The 23,386-nt window shown below is 38.6% G+C and overlaps 1 protein-coding gene and 1 long non-coding RNA gene across 17 annotated transcripts in view; one reads left to right on the plus strand and one right to left on the minus strand.

Annotated features, from left to right (window-relative positions):
- Window positions 1-23,386, plus strand: part of LOC124183263 (muscle calcium channel subunit alpha-1) — a 77,002-nt gene that overhangs the window by 36,325 nt on the left and 17,291 nt on the right. For 12 of the 16 annotated variants that reach the window (XR_006870951.1, XM_046571530.1, XM_046571526.1 and 9 more), the window contains 3 exons: window positions 470-577; window positions 11,809-11,916; window positions 21,629-21,681. Coding sequence is in view for 15 of the 16 variants with exons in the window: in XM_046571530.1 (XP_046427486.1) it covers window positions 470-577; window positions 11,809-11,916; window positions 21,629-21,681 (269 nt within the window). In the remaining variant the exon portion in view is untranslated. The remainder of the gene's footprint in view (window positions 1-469; window positions 578-11,808; window positions 11,917-21,628; window positions 21,682-23,386) is intronic. The other 4 variants (XM_046571535.1, XM_046571538.1, XM_046571537.1 and 1 more) reach the window with 3 other exon arrangements.
- LOC124183266 lies at window positions 13,203-14,217 on the minus strand. The gene is made up of 3 exons (XR_006870952.1): window positions 13,776-14,217; window positions 13,452-13,569; window positions 13,203-13,384 (listed from the first exon to the last, which is right to left on the minus strand). It is a non-coding gene; the product is annotated as an uncharacterized LOC124183266 (long non-coding RNA).

Consider the following 23,386-nt stretch of genomic DNA (forward strand, 5'->3'; position numbering starts at 1 on the left):
TAAATACGCCCATGCATAAGCTGATTCCCTATCACGCGCTGACTCTGCCGGTGATTATCGGCCGGCGAGGGCATTGACGAAATGAAGGAGTGATAGAATTGGGATTCCAGTGTATGCCTATAGGCCAGGACAGACGCCTGCTTGATCACGGGTAGACTAGCGATAGCTGACAATGAGTCCACGAACTGGTCGCACACTCAATGTGACAATGATAATATATTATTTCTATTCCCATAAGTCCACCTGCCGAAGTAAAAATCCATGGGACAATAACAACAACATCAAACACAACAACAATAGCAATTGTAAAATATACGATTCAAGTATACGCGCATACCCCGGTTTTACTCGAGTGGCTTATAACGATATTATATAAAGTGCCTTTGTACTTTGGTACCAGCACTGGTTCCGTACGCCATCCAATTGTTATGCAGAACATTATATTGAGATTTGTTCATGTTGACGTCAGCACGTAGTTCAATGCGTCATCGTAGCTGTTAAGACTATCGGAAACATAGTCCTCGTCACCAGCCTACTGCAGTTCGTGTTCGCTGTCATTGGTGTTCAACTATTCAAGGTAGGATACGCCCTGCAGGCCCAATATCAATTCAAACTACCTTTCATCCTTTTGTACAGTTTGTTTTTTTTTTTGGTCATTTCCCTTTCCTCATAATGTTGTTTTCAATTTTTTCGACCTTTGTCTTTTCCTTAAATTTTATTTCCAACAACCTGCAACCGCCAAACGACTGTTGCCGTCCGTATTATGCACGTGTACCTATGGGTGTACTTATGCACACGCTGATCAGTAACGTAAATAAAGTAACGTAAGAAGACCATTCGAGATTTACATATAATTCGTAATATTTAATAAAATACGGAAAAATATTTTGCAAAATTCTCATGGTAGGCTATAAATTTTCTGTGCTATTGTATACCGTCAGACTGACAATGAAACTTGTGAAGCTTGATGCGAAACTGATAGGGTTGATTCACTTTTTTTTGAAACGACAGCTGTACCTGATCCTAATTCGATTCCATGTTCCGATTTTGTGATGCACGCAGTAGCTTCAGATTTCATTCAACGTTCAGCACAATACTGATAGAAAACTCTGAATTAGTGGCGTAATTATAACGCAATAATTAAAATGCAGCAGCTAATTCATTGGTACATATAGGATTCGTGATTTTTACCTGATAAACCGGTCAGTTAGTCGAATATTCTTTGCAACCAAGCTGCGCGGAATAAAATCCAACACCATTTAACACCCGACGCCTCCCTCCCATTCACGGATTTGTTGTATGTATGTTATATCTTGTACGCATATACTATGTTACATAAGGTGTAATGGATTTATTATTTGAATCCAGAATCCGTCTCGCTTCTCCCTGCCCGTATGATGTTAGACCTAGTATACGTGTACAGGTCGACTATTGCTAGCCTTTAGAGTTCATGTATTATATTTATATCTGTCCATCCGTATGAATACATACATGTACCTGCATTGGCATTATTTTCCCCAACTCGAAAGAACCCTCAGTTAAATGTCGTCGTATTTGTCTTGTAATAGATTTGTCCAGTTTCAATAGTCAGTACGGTGCGACACAATTTAAGGGGTTACATCTAGATTGCGGCCGGGATTTTTTCTGGGAAAACGCGTGCAGTTTTTGAAAAAAAATTTTCACTTCAAAGAGTATGGTTTCAATATCGGTCGTAATTTTTTTTAATGAAGAGATTAATAAATGTGGTTGACACAATGGTTTGTGTAGACTGATGCTTGAAAAATGTCCTTCGCGGTGACCATTGCTGCTCGGTCACAAATCATCTGAAAGAATTTAGTTTTTGTACGAAGTTATTTAATGCTTGATTGAAGGATTCAATAAAATATCGATTCTAGAAAAAATGGGCGTAGTCCAAAGTGATCGTGAAAATTTCGGTGAGAAAATCGTTCCATTTTCGTTAAAACAAAAACAACTGCCTCGGAAAAAAAATTTCGTCAACCACGCACTGCCATTTTATATGTCAACGATGCTTGTAAAATTTGAAGTTGATCAATGCAGTAATGTTTGAGATATCGTAGTCACCGATTTTGAAAAAATCATTTTGAGAAAACCGCGTTCAAAATTTTAGATCGGGTTTATACTTGGATAAAATGTAATTTTATATACATACATCGAATCATCCATGCGAGGCCCATATAATGAATATTCTATAGAAGTGGCAGCTTCCAGAATTTCAATATACTGCTGTCTGCGGAGCATTGTTCCTTCTGTCATGTATGTGTGAGCGATTCGACCGCAGTGTACCCCCGTCGCTTGCAATGTGTTCAATAGCGAAACAGATCCTTCATTGAAACGACAGGCAACGACATAGGCAGCTACATCCACTGAGGTGGACCCACTCAGAATAATCTTTGGCTTATCTTCCAGATAAGCTGGTTATAACTTTCGTTGTTGTTTTGTGTGAAACCACCTCTGCATCTTTACAATAAATTGTCATTGCTAACAATAAGTTCTTCGCAAATCGGATTGATTGCTTCCAAGTCATTGGGAGGTAGAGCTTTATATTCATGGTCATACGAAGCAAGTTCTCCATTCGCCGAAGCGCGCTGCCAGCAGCACCATGACTCAACATCTGGCGGTCACTTTGCGTTCGGCTGTAATGATCGAAGGTTGCCCGTATAGCTTTTTTCACATCGGCTATTGAATCAGGGTTACATCGTATAGCTGAACCATAATAAACTTAAACAGCAAATCATTTTCCCGGTAAGCTTGCTGTTGCCCCCGATCTCTTTATTTTTCTTTTCACGCTCACGCAATCGACGGCCCACTCGTTTTGTACATGACCAGTGCGTTCGTTTTTAATAATACGGCCGTACTGCCATAAGGAGAAGCATTTAGAATACCGGTGTAAGTTTCGCTGTCGCCATCACCGTTATAATTTACGTACTTTAGTCGTGCTTTTTCTGTGAACGCTTCAATATTTCAACAATGGCGTCGACCTCCGCTTTACCTGCGGATCCTCGATTATTTGCTATAGGCATGGATTTATGTTGTTCAAACCACTCTACGAAGATTTCGGCAGTATCTTTTTTCACCTGACGAGGCTCGCACATCTTGCAAAACAAACTATTCATTAAAATATCAAGGACTTTTTCAGTGTGGTGTCCGATAATTAATAGAAAGACCTCCAAATAATGAAGTGAAACCTGTTTTTTTCCACGTTCCATCGCCAAAATTCAGTCAATTCAGTCGGTCGTACACCATTTTTTTTTTCTTACTCGTCTCTACTGTTTCTTCGTTAACAGCTGTTTTTTAAAACTGTCAAAAATATTTGTAACACAGTCGTGAATGTTTTTCAATATAGCATCGCACGTGGATTGATTGAAGAATTTAGGCATCTCTAGTGGACCACAGATTTTTCGTGTCGGTACCTGCTAATTCGAGGCCAAGATGACTCATTGTAACTCCATATTCTACATAACGCGCTGCTCGTGTAGGTACATCTGTAGAGGGAACCACTCATCACAGTTTGCAAATTTTCAGAGAATATTTCTGAAGTGTTATATTTTGAGAGTCCGTCGAAAACCCAAAATCGATATTTAAAAAAATTCCAACTAGATGTTACCCCTTAGAACTTCCTCGGCAATCGAAGGGAGAAGTAAAAGACGGCTGAGTTAGCAAGTCGAAGTTTTACTCCCCTTTTCTCGACTACCGATACGATGCAATGTGCTCATGCGTGAAAGTAAACCACCGCGCAGAAATATTATACATTTATATCAAATATATATTTGTTTATTATTTTTATCCAACTATATTGCGTTAACATCAGAATAGACGTTAAATGTATATTTTCTCACGAATTTTCATGACGCTTCTTAACATTGAATAATAAAAGCCATTACAAATATTGCTAGCGAAAATTGTGTCGTTTCAGTTTTTGCTTCAAATAAAATAGCTCGGTATTGAATCTTTTTTATTTTTTCGGAATTCTATGATACATCATTCACAGCATCTGTCCTCGCATATACGGAAATAGACATTCACATCTTTATCAACATTACAAAACTGCGTTGCAAACTATACGTACGAGGATTATAATCGATGGCTTAGGTCGAATTTGTTCTTTTTCTGTTTAATAGCTCTGAGTGAAAAGTGACGGCTCCACTCTATAAATAGTGTCAATGTAGCGGGGGGGTTTAGCTCTACTGTAACGACTTGTGACGGGAGAGTACACTTACGCTGTCGTTACATTACACTCTTTTTATGCGAATGTATTTGTTTTTTGATCGGACAATTAACATTATCCTTCGTATTATTAACAAATTTTCAATTGCCTGAAGAAAGAGGGCAAGATGCGAGAACGGAGTAGATCACATCAAGTCGAGAGGGGGGTAAAACCCGGGAAAATAGTACATTGTTTACCGAGCGAGAAAACGGTCATTTGCGCGTCAAGTATGAAGTTGAGCACCGAGGCGAAGCCGAGCAAACGACCGTTTTCTCCGAGGTGAACATACTATTATCTACAACCAGCTTTGCTACTACCAGCGAGTTTCCATCCGCAAACGAAACCAACGCAATGGAAACCAGTCGATTGCATCGACCCTCGTTTGCGGATGGAAACTCGCTGGTTTCGCTCCGCTGCTGTATTTACATAAAATATTTTATATCTACGCATTCGAGCACTGCTCGATAAAATGGAAAACACTTTGAGAAGATTGAAAGTGTCGAATGCAAAATGCCATTTACACTTGAAATATTATCCGGAAGTGCATTCAAGTCATCGCCCACGAATAATGTCCATTCTGTAGATGTGTTTCGCTACTTTTTCCAGGTATTTAAATTCCATACCCAGCGTACATCAAGTATGGATTACACCATACTGACCATGCCGAAGTCACCGGTAGTGAACAGGGAAGTTGAGATGTGCATGCATAGATTTTAAACGAGTTAAAGCAGCCCAGCGCTCGCCACGAACTACTTCCAACCCAACTTATAGCTTGTCAACGGCATGACAGGCGTCACGCAAGAGGTTAGAAACCATTTCATCAAATAGGTTGGTAGCAGTTCGTAGCGGGTACTAGGCTACGTTCAGTCGTGTAAAATCTGTGCATGTGCTGACGCATGCGCACTCAACCATCCCTGTTCACCATAAATTCACGGTACAAGGTAGACGTAGGTAAGCTTTGCGCGATCAAGTCTCACAATCAGTTATGACAGCTTGGTTGAACGCGAAATTATACTTGAGCTTCTCTTGCTGTACAGCAGTTTTAAAGTACAAAAGCTGGCAAAAAATAATTACATGTTTCCGTCACTTGCCAAGTTCGATATTAATACGTGAACTGCATAATCGGTGATTTTTCCGCAACGAAGTTCTCACCGCTGCCTTTATTCTGAATCCACATATCCCACAATGTGATAGAAACTTAGACGTCATTTCAACTCTGCTGCCATGATAAAACTATTCTCAGCCACTTTTGAGCTAAATTATAAGACACGCGTAAATCAGAGTAGATATCGGACGTAATCAGAAATATGTTACCATTTCATGGATTGTGCACTGTGAGAAAAATCATTCAGCGTAACGTTCAAAGTCCCCGAGGATCGACGCAGAGATCCGCTTATTCATTATGTAGGTATATGCCAACATGCATTGAGTATTACATAATGATTTTGTCTATTGTTATAGTGCAAACGGTATAGTGTAGACTTTGTATGTCAATTACACACTATAAAGCACATATCAGGTGACCACGTGAAGTAGATAGATAGGGTTCTAATTACTATAAGATTGCCATGCGAAAGCTAGCTAATACAGCGGGATCGAGAGGGAAAAATGAAAAATAATATGTAAGTCCATATCATTCTATCTTACATCATCCGATAAATCACCGTTTCGGTTTTCCGATTACTGCCTCGTAAAACAGAACTGCGCTGGAAAAATTTTAGTGGCTGTTTAGTTTTGAAATTTCAGTCTATCAGCGGACTGCGAGCTATCGTATTTTCGAACTTTGTTGCATAATGATTTCATCTCGTGGTGAAACGATTATATATTTCAGGTAGTCGCGGATACAATATTTACGTATTTTTGATCAAAAAATCTTTTCCTCTTGTTCAAAATTACTAGGGGCCAGAAAATAATAACTAATTATAAACCATCATTTCAAATTCTCGTTTTTCGGAGCGTGACGCATTGAGCATAGAGAATTATAACAATTCAAATCCTGCAACAAATTTGTAACAACGACTAGTTCACAATTCGTGACCGATTTTGCCCGGTGAAACATGCAACACACACTATACGTTAGATGGAGATCAAATATCGGAGTTGTCAGCAACGTTCAACAATAGGTTTTCACGAACCCATCGCAACGGCTCGGTAGAAATCTGTGTAATTTTTAACGCAAAATAAAAAACGTTCTCTAGAAATGCAAAACTTTTGTATTCCCAACTTTTTCGAATAATCGTCACTATTCAAAATTCAACCTGGTGAAATGGGTGACAATTGAGAAATTAAGCGAAAAAAAATATCTTACGATCATTGTCGGTTACCGAAAAATCCCAAATGATTCATTGGTGTCTTGACGGGGTATTACAATTCAATAAAGAAACAGTCGATATTAGGTAAGGGTGTTGTACAGGAGAAGGTTAGTCTAATGTGGAATATCCAATATGGATATTGTACATACGTACATGTGAGGTAGTCCACGTCAATACAAGCCTGTGCTGACCCTCACCTTCTTAAATTTACCCACCGATTTATTGTAGCATTTTATCCATTGTAAGAAATTTTGGTGAATTATTATAGATTTTTTACAGCCTCCGTTTCAGAGATACCGAATTTTGATTTTTTGGTGTTCAAATTTTTCAAACGATTGTATTTCAAAATTGAATACTGAAAAAATCTGTTATAATTCACGAAAATTTCTTACGGCGGATAAAATACCACCATAAATCGGTGGGTAAATATAAGAGGGTGAGTGTTAGGATCCGTTCAAGTTGACATTGACTACCCCATATACAACCAACCTGATTTAAAGAATTTCAGCCTACTGTCTTCGTTGTGTGCAAGAACGCATGTTTTATTTCCAAATAAAATGTTGCCGTGGTGTGCCAATATTAACAAAACTTGTTACTAGCATTAAAGAAACGAAATTCAAAAATACATCAGTGAGTTATAAGCTATACATCAGCTCAACATGCGATATATATACATGTATATGTACGTCGAACCTATAGTCAGAGAGTTCGAAATACATTGTAGGTATACATGCGCATGCGTACACTGTATAAACTAAGGGGATGTGAAATTTTAAAAGTCGCCCTCAAAAAAGAGCACGAATGTGAACCAACGAAATCACGATTCATTCCTAAAGTGACTTGCGTGTAAAATCGGTATCGGTCGTCCGGACTGTGTACATTGTGCTACTAATAGAATTGTCGTACCGATTTCACTGTCTTCGCGATATTCTGTCACGGATGAGGATCGGTATAATACCGCGCCACCTAGAATACTGATGACAATTGATATAATAATGATGATGATCATAATATTATTATTATTATTATTATTATTATTATTGTGGTAATGATGATGACGATGACGGCGACGATAATAATGATAATGATAATAATGACAATAGTAATAATCCACCGAGCATCGTGCATCCAGCATACATGAATCAGTATTATACGTACAGGTATACCTAGATTATGCATTGATATACATATAATAACTCCGTTAGCGTCAACTCTGTAATGATAATACAGAAGAAACATAGATATGAGCCTGTCTCGAAGAGATCGTAGTTATCACGATGACGCTTCTGCTCTTTATTCTCGACATCGATCCCCCCGCTTAGCCTGAGCATCTGGCACTAATTGTATAAAGAGGTTCTCTGAATATCATGTGCTTCAAATATTACACATCGAAGACCAATGAGTAACTGAGGAAATCCCAAAAGCTAGCAACACTTATGCTCTCGATTGTGCGTACGGTCGGACCTCGATCCTATGGACAACTCTGGACCGGATGTCCGCAGAATCAAGGTTCCGGAGAATCAATCCCGACACTACTTCAGACTCCTTCCACAGATACCGCCTACCCCCATTCTTGTGATAGGGGCGCGGCGAGTCCGCAGAATCGAATTCCGTACAATCGAGGTCTGGCTGTAGTGTGATTTATTTTATTTTTTCCGACTTCTCGATATATTGCAATAAATGTCGGCGACTATCGTCGTTCCATACGCACAGACACATATAGATGGAAGAACGCTGTTGCCACATTTTATTTTGCGATTCTACTACGAAAGTATTTTATATGTATACATTCAACGTATTAAACATCAATCAATCTAAACTAATAGGTTACACATAATTTTAATATTCAAAATCATTCATATTTTCATGTTTGTGGCTATCAAAAGAACAAAAAAGTTCATTTCCTTGTGTGAGTCATAACATACGAGTACGCGTGAACCTCCAAGAGGAAATTTCAGTCGATTTTGACAAAAGATGAATATATCTCCGAAAGGGTTGGGGGGAGGGGGGCAAGATGATAGAGACGATGAGGAAATATAAATTTCTTCCAAATCTTCAGAAATATCATTCTGTTTTGATCTTTGAAAATTGAAAAGAAAAGAAAACAACGATTTAAAAGAAAATTCCGAAATAATTCAGGAGTACTGTTTAGAGTTAGGACAAGCTTATAAAAGATTATTGACGAAATTGAAAATGGTGTGAGAAAATCATTTGTGGAGTTAACGTGGAATACCTCATATGTAAGTGCTTACGATCTGTAAATGTAATATTGTTTCCGAGAAATGAATACATGCTTGGCGTGATTACTTTAATGTATTACATCTAACACCTCAGTGACTTGGAATTTACGATAAAATATCCGTTTAAAGTTTACATGAAAGTAATATTTTGTTGGTAGATTAAAATATCATTTCTGCCTATCAAATATTTCCTGATGCGAATATTCGAGGTTCACCTTCAGATAAACTAGAACTTGGTAAGTCGTAAGATTTGATGACATAACATGATATTTGCTTAGCTTAAGATAACGTAGTGCTCGCCGCACCGGCGAAATATTTATGTGGAATAGGTATTTTGTCGATTAGAAGTACTTCATTCGATAATTGAACTATTTCATCGCTATTTCACTGCTTTCAAATTGTTGAAATACTCATGATACTTATATTATAATGTTTTTATAAAATGTCCTAATGTCACCTTGCATTAGCTTTTTATCGTTGAGATAAGTAACCTAATCAAGTGATAGAAAGCGAATGAAAAGTCTGTGCGACAGTTTGGCGTAGTGGCTACAGATGTGCGACTAGGTAGTGTATAAGGTATTTGCGAGCGGTCCCCTGTTCGAATCCCGATCAAAAGTGTTGCGGCGTTTTTTCAGGAATTAAAAATGAGTTTTCTTCGTCTTGTGATCAATTATGAGTAATTTTCACGTTTGGATTACGTGCCGATTGCCGTAATTAGACTGAATTTTCTTTTAAAAATACTTTTGATCAAATCCACCTCAAATAATTGTTAGAGTTTTCTTCTACAATACATTCAGTCCCATCAACCGGAATATGCATATAGTATAATTCTAGCCTAGATATAAGGAGAACGATCGTAATATATAAGAAACGGCGGAAAAATTGCGGCCAGATCTTTCTACACTAGAGGCGCTGGCGTTGGTAATATCAGGTTTAGAAGGGGAATGCCATGATCACGTGATACAAACAATAACAAACAGATGCCATGAACTTGGCATCAACGTCACCAGCGCTACCCTGGTGGTGATCGTGAGAAAATAATCGGGCTCCTTTTTTTATAATAAAGACAAAAAATGTATGTCGATCGTTCTTCTTATATCTAGGCTCCGTGATTCTAACAAAACATCTTCTCACTTGACTTGAGCATTTGTTTATCCGAATCGTAACTTATCGGTCTGAATGGAGATCTGTTTCATTCAATTCGAGCCGACCCATCCGAAATGATCATACTTTTGTTTGATTCAACCATATTTTTTTCTCAATGTATACTTTTAGCGTCATTTTCGAATGACACTGTTTTCGTTTTATTCTCGTTTTCCTATCTACATTTTTTCGAACCTCGGAGAGCGCAGCTGCCCCCCCCCCCCCCCCCCCCCCCACTCTTGATGACGCCCTTGCTTGCATTGCTAAATCTAATTACGGAGCGATTATCTATCAATGACATCTAATGGATTATGGACATGTACCGAAACTCTGTGTCCCATGTTACTGAATAGGAGGGGCGATACATTTTTAAAGGGATTACAGTGGTTTTATGCCAGTCTTTAATGAATCAGGATATCGAGCTCTCATGACGATCTTTTACCGCGTGAAATACGAAACTGGATTTAAAAATATTACGCGTTTTGATTATGGCCATCAAATTTTCTTGGAGACTTTCAACCTCCATTTCACGCATCGTGGCGAATGCTCTACTTTTATTCACAGTCAAGGACATTGTGGTCTGTCTGCCGACGTGTAAACGATATTGTTATGTACTTGTCACTCGTATACTACCTCATACTGGAATAATGGTATTGCATAAGTGCATCGTACAAGATTTTATTGAATTTTAGCCTAGTACGAACACATTCGCGCCACGTAAAACCTCACTTACATACGACACATGCAGTAAATATTGTATCATTTATAATGCCTACCTGCGTGCATGCATGGGTACAGGCATGATTTCTCTGCAGAAAAATGCAAATATTGCGTACGATGATTTCAGAATAATAATGCCTATAATAGGTGCGTGCGTGCGTGCGTGTGTGTGTGTGTGTGTGTGTGTGTGCATATTCATATATTTATGATATATATATTATATATGTTATATGTATAGCCCAGAGGAAATGTTGAAACTTAGCAGGCTGAGTGACCGACTTGCGCACGCGCAAAACCATCGAACTCTAGATTGGTCGGTGAGATCGTGCGGCGTCAATATTTTCATCTTAAAGGCAGGGGACCCAACTTACTCTAAATGGAGTATGACTTATTAAAATCCTCAGCGTCAGGTGACGAATTGAGATTACATTGTTATGATGACTCGTAGCAGTGATCAGTGACTGGTCAGTTAACGATGAAAAATTGCCAAGTTTTCTCAAATCACTACATCAATATCATTTGAGATCTGCTGGAACTAGAACAGTTCGCACCGCCTACATAACCCCCATGAACCGCGCTTGATAACTGAAGTTTGAGGTAGTTAGCCGACACGAGAAGATGAAAAAGCTCGTGCATTCAACGGATTCGCTCATCCGGCTAACTTTGACCACATTTCCTGGGTACATATATAAAATACTCATGCATAATACTTATATACAGAGTGGGTCGCCTCATGTGGCGAGGAGTAGCTTAGTTACGTGAAGTTACGCGCGCAATTCATAGCACAGTATTATACGTATCAACAGTAAAAGTAATCACGTTAGAGTGGTATTGATTTGGAGGGATCCCATAGCTTTTCTGTCAATTAAGATCCTCCCATTCTTGACCCATGGGATGGCTCACCCTGTATAATGTATACTGCATGTATGCACAATATACATATATGCATATTCATTCAACCACACACATACGTATTACAGAAATATATACTTGTATGTATATGAAAGAATAGAAGAATATATATCTATATGCTACACGTTATTTTATGTGTAAACACATGTATACATTACTAACGCTACCTGTTCTTGTTTCAATCATCGCTCCGTCTTGCCCGATCTGACCGCTCTGACCACCTGCCCACCTGCCCTGATACCTGAACTACGTAAAGTACGTAGTGAAATGCGTGATTGTTGCCATTAAAACTATTGGCAACATTATGTTGGTCACCTATCTCCTACAGTTCATGTTTGCTGTTATCGGGGTGCAACTTTTTAAGGTAAAACAAAATAAAAAATTAAATCCCAAACCCAACCACCATTACTATCACCACGAGCTCCCAGCTTTTCCTCCCGATCCTTGCAAGGTACCTACAAACAGGGAAGTCGTATTCGTGCTTTGGCGTGGTTCAGCACAAAATCAACCGGCATATTTACACGTATCAAGTATAAGCATCATTAGCGAGTGCGTGCGACGCCTTTTATTCATGTATTATATTAAGCGGCGATTCAAGCCAGCCCTCTGGTAAGGTACATGGTCTTACGGCCAAGGACCAACGTGTAACCCAAATTTTTTGTAGTTACTAGTTATCGGAAGTTTTCTCGAGGGACCTTTGATGAACTTTGAAAGTTTAAATGAGTAGTGAAAGTGGTAAATTTTGATTATTGCAAAGTCCATTTCCTACCGCTTGGTAGAACAACTTTATCCATGCAGTTTGTTATGACTCGTAAAGAGGAAAATCGTCATCGATGAAATATATACTGTAGAATCGAAAACATGTACTTATTTGAGGTACAAAAGATCCGTTCAATTTTCGAGCTAAAACGATCGAAAAGCCTATCGCTTTTGATTCCTTATAAATAACTTGCGAAAGAAATCAAATCTATAATGATCTCCACTTCCAATTCTTGAACACATTGTAGCAGAATATTATAATTAAATATATTGCAATAAATTATAATATTATACTATAGTAAAGGCAATATGCAGTCTTTGAGAATTCGATACCAACCTGGAATTCCGTTTTGAACGCAGGCACTGAATTTACTACGCTACGCTCCAGGCTTGGATAGAGAAAAGTTATAGGTTATCATGTCACCGTTACCGTCTATTTTTTCACACATTTCGGGCAATAGGCCTCCTCCACGTCTACATACTCTAAGGCTCAGTCGCATCCTAATCGAAGGTACCGATTTTTGTGAAAACTTGTTATCGTGTCATGCAGCGTCCCCGTTGCATGCGACGGAATAAAGTAACACGAATGCCACGTCAAAGTATGAAACAACTGCCAAATCACGAAATTGACCTAAATTTCCCATCCGTGTTACAATTATGTGAATAATATAGGTATATCAATAAGCATGCATATACTACAGCCTTGCTCATATCACAAAACCATTGATCATCCTATTGGATCGGTACCTCACCCCATGGTTCAAGAACATCTTAAGCGTAACTCTAGGCAAGGGGTAAAAACATATTACACCTGAGTAAAGTCGACTCTGCCCCCCCCCTCCCCCCCACCAAATTTGATACGGAAGGTTGGCGGCGTTGGCTTCCAACATATGCTCAATGGAATAACACACGCCACAATGGCTGGACGCGTTGCTGGCATTCGTTAGAGACTGCCGGTGCCAACCTTCAGCGGTGGGGTCAGTTTCGATTCAACCCGGTTACGCACACTCGAAATTTACCATTATTAGATACATGTATGGGTATTATGCATGTACTCATTACTCGTCTATGCCCTGTAATATGAAATAAATAGTGAGCGAAGAATGTTCCGTGTTTATTCATACACGCATATAGATGTACCTATATGTATTATACGTAGACTTGAGTCCAGTTGCATGACAATTATCTTTTGAATGTTCTATTGCCTTACAGCGCCTTTTTTCTCTTCCTTCCCCTCTCCTTCCTCCTTTCACCAGCTCTACAACAGAGTATACAATATTTTTACCATACTTTTTTACTTGTACACATATCAATCAGCAATATCTTTTTCTTCTTTTTGATAGATTTTATCTGTCAGCTCTAGATTTAGTGCATGCAGGATGCATTTTTTCAGACGCTTCCGGAATTTGGGCAATACAGTGATTAACTTTACCATTATCATAAAAATAAAAATTGTATACTTACATACAAATAACAGAGTGTAAAATTTGTATATACAGTGTACACACGTGTATGCATGTCACAGAATACCTACAAATATAGCCGCACCGCATCGAAAAGCGAATACGCATATTCTATAAGCAACAGCTGGAGAAAGTGTCGTTCAGTAAAATAGATTTGCGAGATGAGCGGGGAGAAGGAGGCATATGTGCCGCAAACGTTATCCTCTTCTATCTACATATCGCTTTCTCTCTCTCTCTCTCTCTCTCTCTCTCTCTCTCTCTCTCTCTCTCTCTCTCGCTACATAATATTCATATAGCTCTGTTGTTTCACGAATATAACATACTACACTGCGTTTGTAGAATAACACCAAGCGTCCGAACAATTAGTATTACGGAATCCAGTCACAAATTATTCACATCACTCGACAGTAAATTGAAAATTTATCACCAGTTATTTGTAGCCGCGCATTGACGTGACATAATGGTTACTCGTGCACATGGCGTGCAATAACATTCTAGTAGTGGAGTATGATAATCAATGACCGCCAGTACTAATAGTGGAAAATGCAATCGGCTCAATCTACGAGCTATCTTACAAGTTCTTCTGTATATTGACCGGGCTCGCTAACGTAAACGCGTGGTATATTATACATTTTACTTCGTTCGACAAACGGGAGTCTATTGTCTGCATTACATGTAATCTACTACGCAAGATGCTGAACGTACTGTTCTGTGATGCGAGTAGTCAGTTGTTCCCAGATGTGTTTCAATTTTTCAATAGCGGAAGTTAGTGACTTTGAATGTTCCTTGCCTAGCCACCACATTGACGGAAGAAACTTTACTAACTTACCAAAGAATCCTGCTAGTACTTATAATACATCTTGTCAATAGCAGTGAGTTGGTAATTTAAAAAAACTGAAGAGCCATCTGGGATTCGTTTTTAGCAGAAAACTCACGATAGTTCTCCTCCAAACGTCATCTGTTAAACCATTTTATGACAATTGTAACCAGAAATTGGCATTTGAATAATATCGTAGTTATTCATGTACATACACATATACATATATCACATTGTATAGCTCGTACATACATGCATAAAGATAAACGCAGGCGCTTATGTTTTATCATCTATAAGCAAGTATGAAAATTCGAACTCCTCAATGCGGATCTGCTACTATAAGCCTGGTACTAATACGGCACATATTAATACTTGTTAAAATCACATGTGCATAACATCATTTATTATTCTATGCATAAGCATACCCCCGACCTCTCTACTTTCAGTGGGTCGAATACCGGGAGAGCTCCTTGAGGGTTAACCATGTGAGCGATTTCTCGCCGGAAGATAGGCAACTAAAATTACATCTGGAATACTTACTGCGTGTAATATGTAACTTCGGTTGCCTATCTGCCGTCGATCATCCTATACAGCCCCCTGCAACTAGATCGAGCGAAAAAGTAAAAAGAGTAACCTAGTATGTCACATAATTTTAGTTCTTATTGAAGGCGCTAGTAGTGCAGTTGCACGCGTTGCACCACTGTATCAGTGGGTTGCACTCTGTAAAGGCCGTAAAGGTAATCGCGCAAACCGTGCAACTGTACTACTAACGCTCTCTACCGAGTGTGACAACATAGACTCGTTTTCTGAAACACGGAGTGACAGGGGGCTGATCCTATATCACGGTCTTACATACAGGTCTTGCGACTCTGAGTTTCGACGTGGGCCTCTTAACGTGTCAAGCCGCTAGCGTCGCTGCGATCGAGGGATGCCCGGTGCGACAAGGATGACGATAGTCGCGCTCGCGCGTCACATGGGCGTGGAATCCTAACCCCACGGTCTTATTCAAACATTGTAGGTTATGTTGATGCATCCCTCGATCGCAGCTCCATCTGGATTTTTCTTCAACAGAGGAGCCACTCTCTACCATTGGAATTCTATTGAGTCGCAAGACCTGTATGTAAGACCGTGTCCTATATGCTTTTGTACCCGGTGTTCATAGGGATATGTTCGGATCGTATGCATATGGATAAGTTACGAATATCTCCAGATGCTGACCAGCCAAAGAGGATAGGGTCGGATGAGATTCCATCAATCTGAACCGATTCACCTATATGACATTTTTAAGAAAGATAATTAGCAGCGCTGGCAGGTAACACACGTGGTGTCGGTTCAACTACGGTTTTGTGTACAGGTCTGGTAACGGTGGATGGCGGAGGAGGCCTTCATTTTAAGCCTAGTTTTGTCGTTCGAACTCTGGCCGTCGAAAACGCTCACAGGTAGGGTTATTTCAAAACGTAGGTACATAACCTTATTCTCGGTATCCGACCAAAAGCCATCAACCACAGTTCCAGTCCTAGATAAATATAAAACGGCAAAGCCGAAAGCTAATCACTAATTAAGTAATTATAATAAAAACCAAATTTTGTCGGATCCAGTTACCTGTATTCAATTACACCTATTACTTAGTCAAGATAATTGTACAAATAGAAAAATTGTTTCAATATTCTGCATAAAATAACCGTTGTTAATCCCAATTTTTCCATTGTGAAATATCAAAGTATATGAATATAACACGCCACACTTCTGTATACATCGTTATCCGTGTAACCGTGAATACAACAACCAATTTGGCCCCAGAACGAGGGCCTTTCCCACCACTGGAAAATTAGGGTCATTCCCAGACCTGTATACAAAATCGTGAGATTGACGCACCGCTGCCGCGCTGGTTTTACAGGTTAGAGACTGCAAGTGCCAACCCTATATCACCAACATGTACTTAACCGTAGAAATTGTGTTTTCGTAATTTTCTGAATATAATAATCATAATCACACCAACCCCCGCCATACTCAATAGCATATATCCCCATGAGCGGTTAGGCTCGAGCGGGGCAAGGAAGAGAATGGATGAGCGACAATCATTATGCTTCTGCAGCAGTCTCAAGATGTTCGATAGAAATACGTGCTGATTTTTATTTCACTAATTACAATTGAACCGATTACTCAGGAACGCTTATAATTAACTCACAGGTACCTACGATCGATTTACAAACGAATCCTTATCAGAAAATTAGAAGAAAAAAAAACTGTTTCGTCAGCTAAGTACATACCTATTGGTCCCCATTTCGGAGCGGTTGAAGCCATGGGGGTCAAATTCGACTTTTTCCGAGTGTACATTATGTATAACGTACAAATTCCAGTACGACATATGTATGTGTGTATATACATGCATACACTGTTGTACCTGACAAGCACCAAGCCAAATTGCTATTCCAAGTGTACCCGCATCGTGCACGTGTAATATACTAGCCTGGAAGAGGGGAGACCGGAGCAGAATCGCGTATTCCTGTTGAGTGTATAGCCTTTTCTGTACCCTCTCAGTAGCTGGGTAATCGGGAAGAAGTTAAGAACGGGAACGGTGCATGCCATGGCTACCTCATAATATATAATTTACTCATTTATTGTTGCTCAAGATGATAAATATCTCCACACTGGTGTAAATAATTTATACCTATACTCCTGCATGCGTAATTGTGGTTAGCTTTTGAACATGGTCGTACCAAACATTCTGCTGCACGACTGTTAATGTTTTCACCGAAAGTATAATCTTCGGCTTCATGGAACTGGCTATACGTATGTATGTATGTATATGTATATATATAATTGCCCAGCGAGAACGACCATTCATGTGCTATTGAATCAGAAAAGAACAACTTGTACTACCGGCGAATACTACAGACGTTCAATTAGCATGCATTTCAATACGTATACGATTACCGGATATGAAATATTTGAAAAAAACTACCACAAACCAGAATATTAGAGTCACTAAAGGAACTGCTTTGAATTGAAGAATGTCATAGAGGTCAAAGCTATGATTTTATCTTGCGAGACGTTACTTCGGATATCAAGGAATACTGAAGTGACTGGTCCAAAAAATTGATTTTTTTCTAAATTCACATATATAATAGCCGTAGAAAGAGGAAGTAAGACCCCTGTTATAATTTGAGCTCTTAATATTAATATTTGGTGGTTCCTGAAGGCAATTTTCCATTTTGTATTACATTAACACGAGAAAATAATTTTAGTTATTTCTGAATTTTGTAGCTCACAATCAGCAACGAGGCAATGCACATAAATGTCCGATACATTTTTGTCTAGGGAATTCAATACTATACAAAAAAGGTCTCTTATAATTTTTTCGTAACCAAACTGTTTAAAAAGTTATTCAACGTTAAATTTTAAATTATGTGAAAATTCAGTTTTTCGAGATTAACAGCGAAAATACTAGACTTGTCACAAAATATAGTGCGTCTTTTATTTTGTAAAGCATTTCAATTGCTATAAAATCATGTCATTCAATTAATTTTCAACTGAAAAAAGTGCTTTTAAAGTGGAATTTCGTATATTACGTATTATTACTTGTAATAATAACAGAACAAATTTGCTCAAGTTGCAAATTAATTGAATGTCATGATTTTATAGCGGTTGAAATGCTTGACAAAAAAAAACCGGCAATATTTTATGATAAGTCTAGTATTTTCACTGTTAATCTTGCCAAAAGTACATTCCTAAATTATTTCAACTTTAGACTAAAATAACTTTTGAAAGAGTTTGGTTATCGAAAAGTTGCAATAGACCTTTTTTGTAAAACATTAAATTCCCTACAAAAATGTGTGTCAGAAATTTATGTACATTGCCTCGTTACTGAGCTACTAAATTCAGAAATAATTGATTTTATTTTCTCGTATTAATTAAATGGAAAATGGAAAATTGCGTTCAGGAACCACTAAATATTAATATTAAGGGCTCAAATTATAACAGGCGTCTCATTTCCTCTTTCTAGAACTATTAAACATGTGACTTTGAAAAAATAAAATAGTTGATTTTGTGAACCAGTCTAATACACATGGACCAATCAGCCTTGCCTCCTTTCGCGTTACCCTTATATTTGCAATCGGGGGCATCCATTAATCACGTGAGACTCACGAGGGGGGGGGGGGGGGGGGGGGAAGTACTCGAAAATATCACGATTGATCACACGGGGGGAGGGAGGGGTCTCGGGCAATGTCACGTGTATTTTTTGGTGCATTTTCTCTAAAAACACCGAGTATATTTAGAGATTTTTATTGGGTTTATCACATTTTTAACCCATGCACGCGAGTAGTCGATGGGCGAGAAAAATCACGTGATAACGGGCGAGGGGGGCGGGGGTTCACCGAAACCTCATGTGTGATCACGGAGGGGCAGGGGGGGGTCTAAAATTGATTATAAAGGCATCACGTGATTAATGGATGCCCCCGTTGCAGATGTTCTTACTACGCAAAGTAACCCAGCCCGTTTAGAAAATCTTAGACGAAAGAGGGAAGTAGCTTGCGATTTAAAGTATCCTGGATTTATTGACAAGTGTTGCAGGGGTTTTGAGCATGACATGAAAACTATTCAAGATACTTGAGTATCTTTAGTGAACCCCCTAAGAATTACGACCTCTAAATGCAGTGGGCGGGACAGTGAACTTATAAAAAATTATCCACGATGAGTGTATTCTAAATATTAGAATTAAATAATTAATCAAAAAAAAACAAAAATCCAACTACAGAAAAAACATAACAAAATGCAATTTTGATGAAACAATTAAAAAAAAAAACATTTGAAATCTTCTCCAATGTTTGATACCGAGTCAAGCATTCTTCCTCAACTAATTTACGTAAGATTTACTTGAAAATAGGAGGGAGATAAATAAATAATATAAGAAATATCGCTCTAAATTTTTGACCATTTTAATGCATATGTATATAAATGTTTCTTGGTAGCAGCGGTCAATCGAATCAAACCTTAACGACTTGACGATTCGATCCCTTGGAGAGAATCCTCTTCAGAAGGACTTTTTAGACTTATGGTTGCCAAAATTACAATGAGACCAACAAGATATTTCCATTTTCGATAGTCCTAGGCAATATATTTTACATGCCTGGGTTACTCAATGGTCTGTTGAAAAGACATAGGCAAGATCATTCACAATTAATAAAACTTCTGAACTCGGCTCACGCTTTTCATGCCCGTCGCGCGGCATTAAGCCTTGAGATTATCTAAGAACTGAGTACACTATAGGCTATGTAACTCTGAGGATGACTTTAGTACTGTGCTGGATGAAAATCGGCTAATCAGTTCAGGTAACCAGTGGTAGTTGAATCAACATAGTTATAAAAACGATAAAAAATTTTACATTTTTCGATGATAAAAATTTATATTATAACAGAATATTTAAGTTCCACGACAGTGTGGTGTCCGACATCGCGATGTTTAATAGCGGTATTTTCAAACCATAAATCCGCAAGTACCATCAAAGTAGCACGCCTACGTGTGTTTCTGCCGATCCAAAGCTATTGTATCGGCACATTGTTATTTATGTTTATAAAACGGATTATGCGCTCTTTGATGAAATTCATTTGCTTGCCGGAATAATGCGAGAGCATTTATGGGGTGAGTTTCTGCAGCGTGCTGTTTCTGTTATCATCAAGGATCAATAGATACATTTATTTCGAACTGCTGAAGATAATTTAATCTTTCTCCCATACTCGTGCAGATCATCAGTATAGTAGTGTCAACTGATATTGCACTCTAGTCTGGATATTAAATTTGGAATTGATCAGAGTTTCATTTATTTCATTTAGCTGAAGGCAACGCGCTTGGGTGAAGAACAATGAGCAAATTATGTAGACGCATAATGCAAGAATGACCATCATTTTTATTGAAACACGGTCCCTCTCTCAAAATCTTATCACCATGATCAACCGATCAACACCGACATCAGTAAAACAGAGGTCTAGCTCAAAACCCTTCAACAGACGTAAATAATTCCAAACAACCCCCGTATATACCCAAATAGTCTATCCTTATACATATATGCCTGCAATATATATGACAAATTATATCTCGTACATACAGGTATACATATAACGTATGCCGAAGAGTTGAAATCAGTGGGTGGACAAATTATCATTGCACGTGGGATTTATCACACTACTGCTAATGACTAAAGCTACAGTAAAACGGACCGTCTGTCGATCAGCCCAGATCTTCCATATTTAATAGAACTTGTCGATGTTCGTGTATGCAGATGACTATTATACTGTATTATATTATATTATTTTTCCTGGTAACTTCGGCGAGGCAGCATCAGTAGTATCAGTTGTATATGTATACACATATTGCTTGTATTGTCGCACACGACCTGAACGACAACGACGATGACGACGAGGACGACGACGACTGGAATAATCACACCGCTCACCTGCTTTATTTTTACCTATACGCATCTATGAAAAAACTAGTTATAATAAATCTGCAATAAACTCTACGGGTTGTATGGGATGTATACACTGCACCATATCTAAATACAAATAATCGTCGTACAAGTAAAAAATTGCGTTTTATACATATACATATATTTACAGTCAGCAGCATTTCTGAATGGAGTATAACATAAAAGTAACGCATCCCTCATTGCCCGCCATGTTATATATATATACACACACACACACACGCGCGCGCGCTCACGTACATACATACATGCATACATACATACATACATACATATATATATATATATATATATATATACACACACACGCGCGCACGCGCACGTGCGTGTGTGTGTATGTGTGCATGTTAAGATGAGGAATGGTTTTATTTTTGAATTTCGTTCGTCAATAATGTCTCTTCACTGTATCATTCAATTTTCATTACTCTCATTATAGTATACATAATTTATAAACATCATATTAACGCTGTGATAGTGGCTTCTGTGGGCTTGATGTTGAATTATCTTTACCGTTATACGGTGGTTATTAATCGAATTCTTGTCTGGTTTATAGGGTAAATTTTTCCGCTGCAACGACCGCTCGAAAATGACGGAACTGGATTGCCAGTGAGTACCATGCACATGATAGGCAATGTTTATACCATATGAGTGAAACCGTTCTTATTATCAGTGCGCATTTCTTCTGGAAGTCGCATTCGCCAATAATATAATCAGACTTGGTAGATTAAGCGCCGACTTCTCATACGTGAGCTTTGTCATCTTTCCATGCAGGCAATGAGGTGGAAACCATCTTCAGCTGTTAATCACAGTTTATGGAGGTTATGTAGGACAAACGAATTTTTAAAGATTATATCGGATCTTAAATAGTTGATGCAGGGGTTTGCTAAGGCTTAGCACCATTTTATCGTTAACTAACTGATAACTGATGACTGCTGCAAATCATCATAACAGCACAATTTCATTTCGCCACTCGATGAAGAGGGAGAATTTTACATCTCATGCTCTGTGTCAAGTACACTTTGGGACAATGAATCTGAGACGACTAATTTTTTACACTAGACAGTTATGTTGGCAACACAGCGAAACCTGAAGCGCCATAGTGGGCCGAGCGCGAAACAAACTCAATCTCAATAAACATAACACAACCCATGATCGTCGAATCTAATCTTAGAATACCGCGTGGATAATGATTTGTTGACGTGTCAATCCAACATGGTATTCTAAGGTTAGATTCGACGGTCATGGGTTATGTTATGTTTGTCGAGATGGAGTTTGTTTCGCGCTCGGCCGACTATGGCGCTGTAGGTTTTTCTGTATTGCCAACATAACTGTCTAGAGTAAAAAGAAAAACATGTCTGCAGTTCGCACGTGATAGAAGTGAAACCTTCAGAAACTAAACTGCGAGAGAATAAGGAGACTGAAGTACCAGGAGTGGAATAATTCTTCGTTTCATCGATAGTCGTTTCATTTCGTTTCATCGAGTTTAAAATCACTCGCGTATTAAAGAAATTTTCACCAACGGCGCTAAAGAAGTTTTCACTTCAAAATGAACCGTCTCAGATTCATTGTCCCCAAGTGTACGTTGGCTCGGCTGTCCGCACGAATAAGAATTATTGGCTTCATTAGCAATACCTACGATTACTGCCATTACTGCCACGAAATTCAGTTCCATTTGGCATATAATATGGTCGTCGTAGCTGTAATTATCATACTTGAGTACAAGAATATGGTTGGTATCCTACTTTTATACCTTCTGACAGTGGCTACATTATCTAAACATACGAATAACGTATCGACAATTTTTTTGCTTCTACCAGACAAAAATGTTACCGCGGCACGATTTTTCCCGACAGACAATAACAATAATAATAATATTTATTCGGCAATTTGGCTTCACACAGTATACCATATACATTTAAATTATGGTATACAGAATAGCTTGGATTATTATGCGCATGCGCCGTCACTCAGCCTGCCAAGTTTCATCGTTTCCTCTCGGTATATGACTTTACGTTGTACACATGTGGACTTCGACTCTGAGACGGTTCATATTTTTGGACAAGTCGATTATGTTGGCAATGGAAAGCCAGCCTCCATGCAGCGCAACCGCCGCCGGTCGCGAAGTAGACTCAATTTTCGTCAACATAACTCAGAGCATTTGAATTTTGTACTGTTTCGTTATGTTATGTTAGCAAAGATTGAGCCTGTTATGACTGTTTCGGCTGTTTCGAAATCGGCCGGTGGTGGCACTGCGGGCTCATACTCCAGAGCGAACGTAACTAACTTGTCCAAGAAATTAGCCGTCTCAGAA

This window comes from Neodiprion fabricii, chromosome 5 (assembly GCF_021155785.1).
Source record: "Neodiprion fabricii isolate iyNeoFabr1 chromosome 5, iyNeoFabr1.1, whole genome shotgun sequence".
In the NCBI taxonomy this organism is placed as follows: Eukaryota; Metazoa; Arthropoda; class Insecta; order Hymenoptera; family Diprionidae; genus Neodiprion; species Neodiprion fabricii.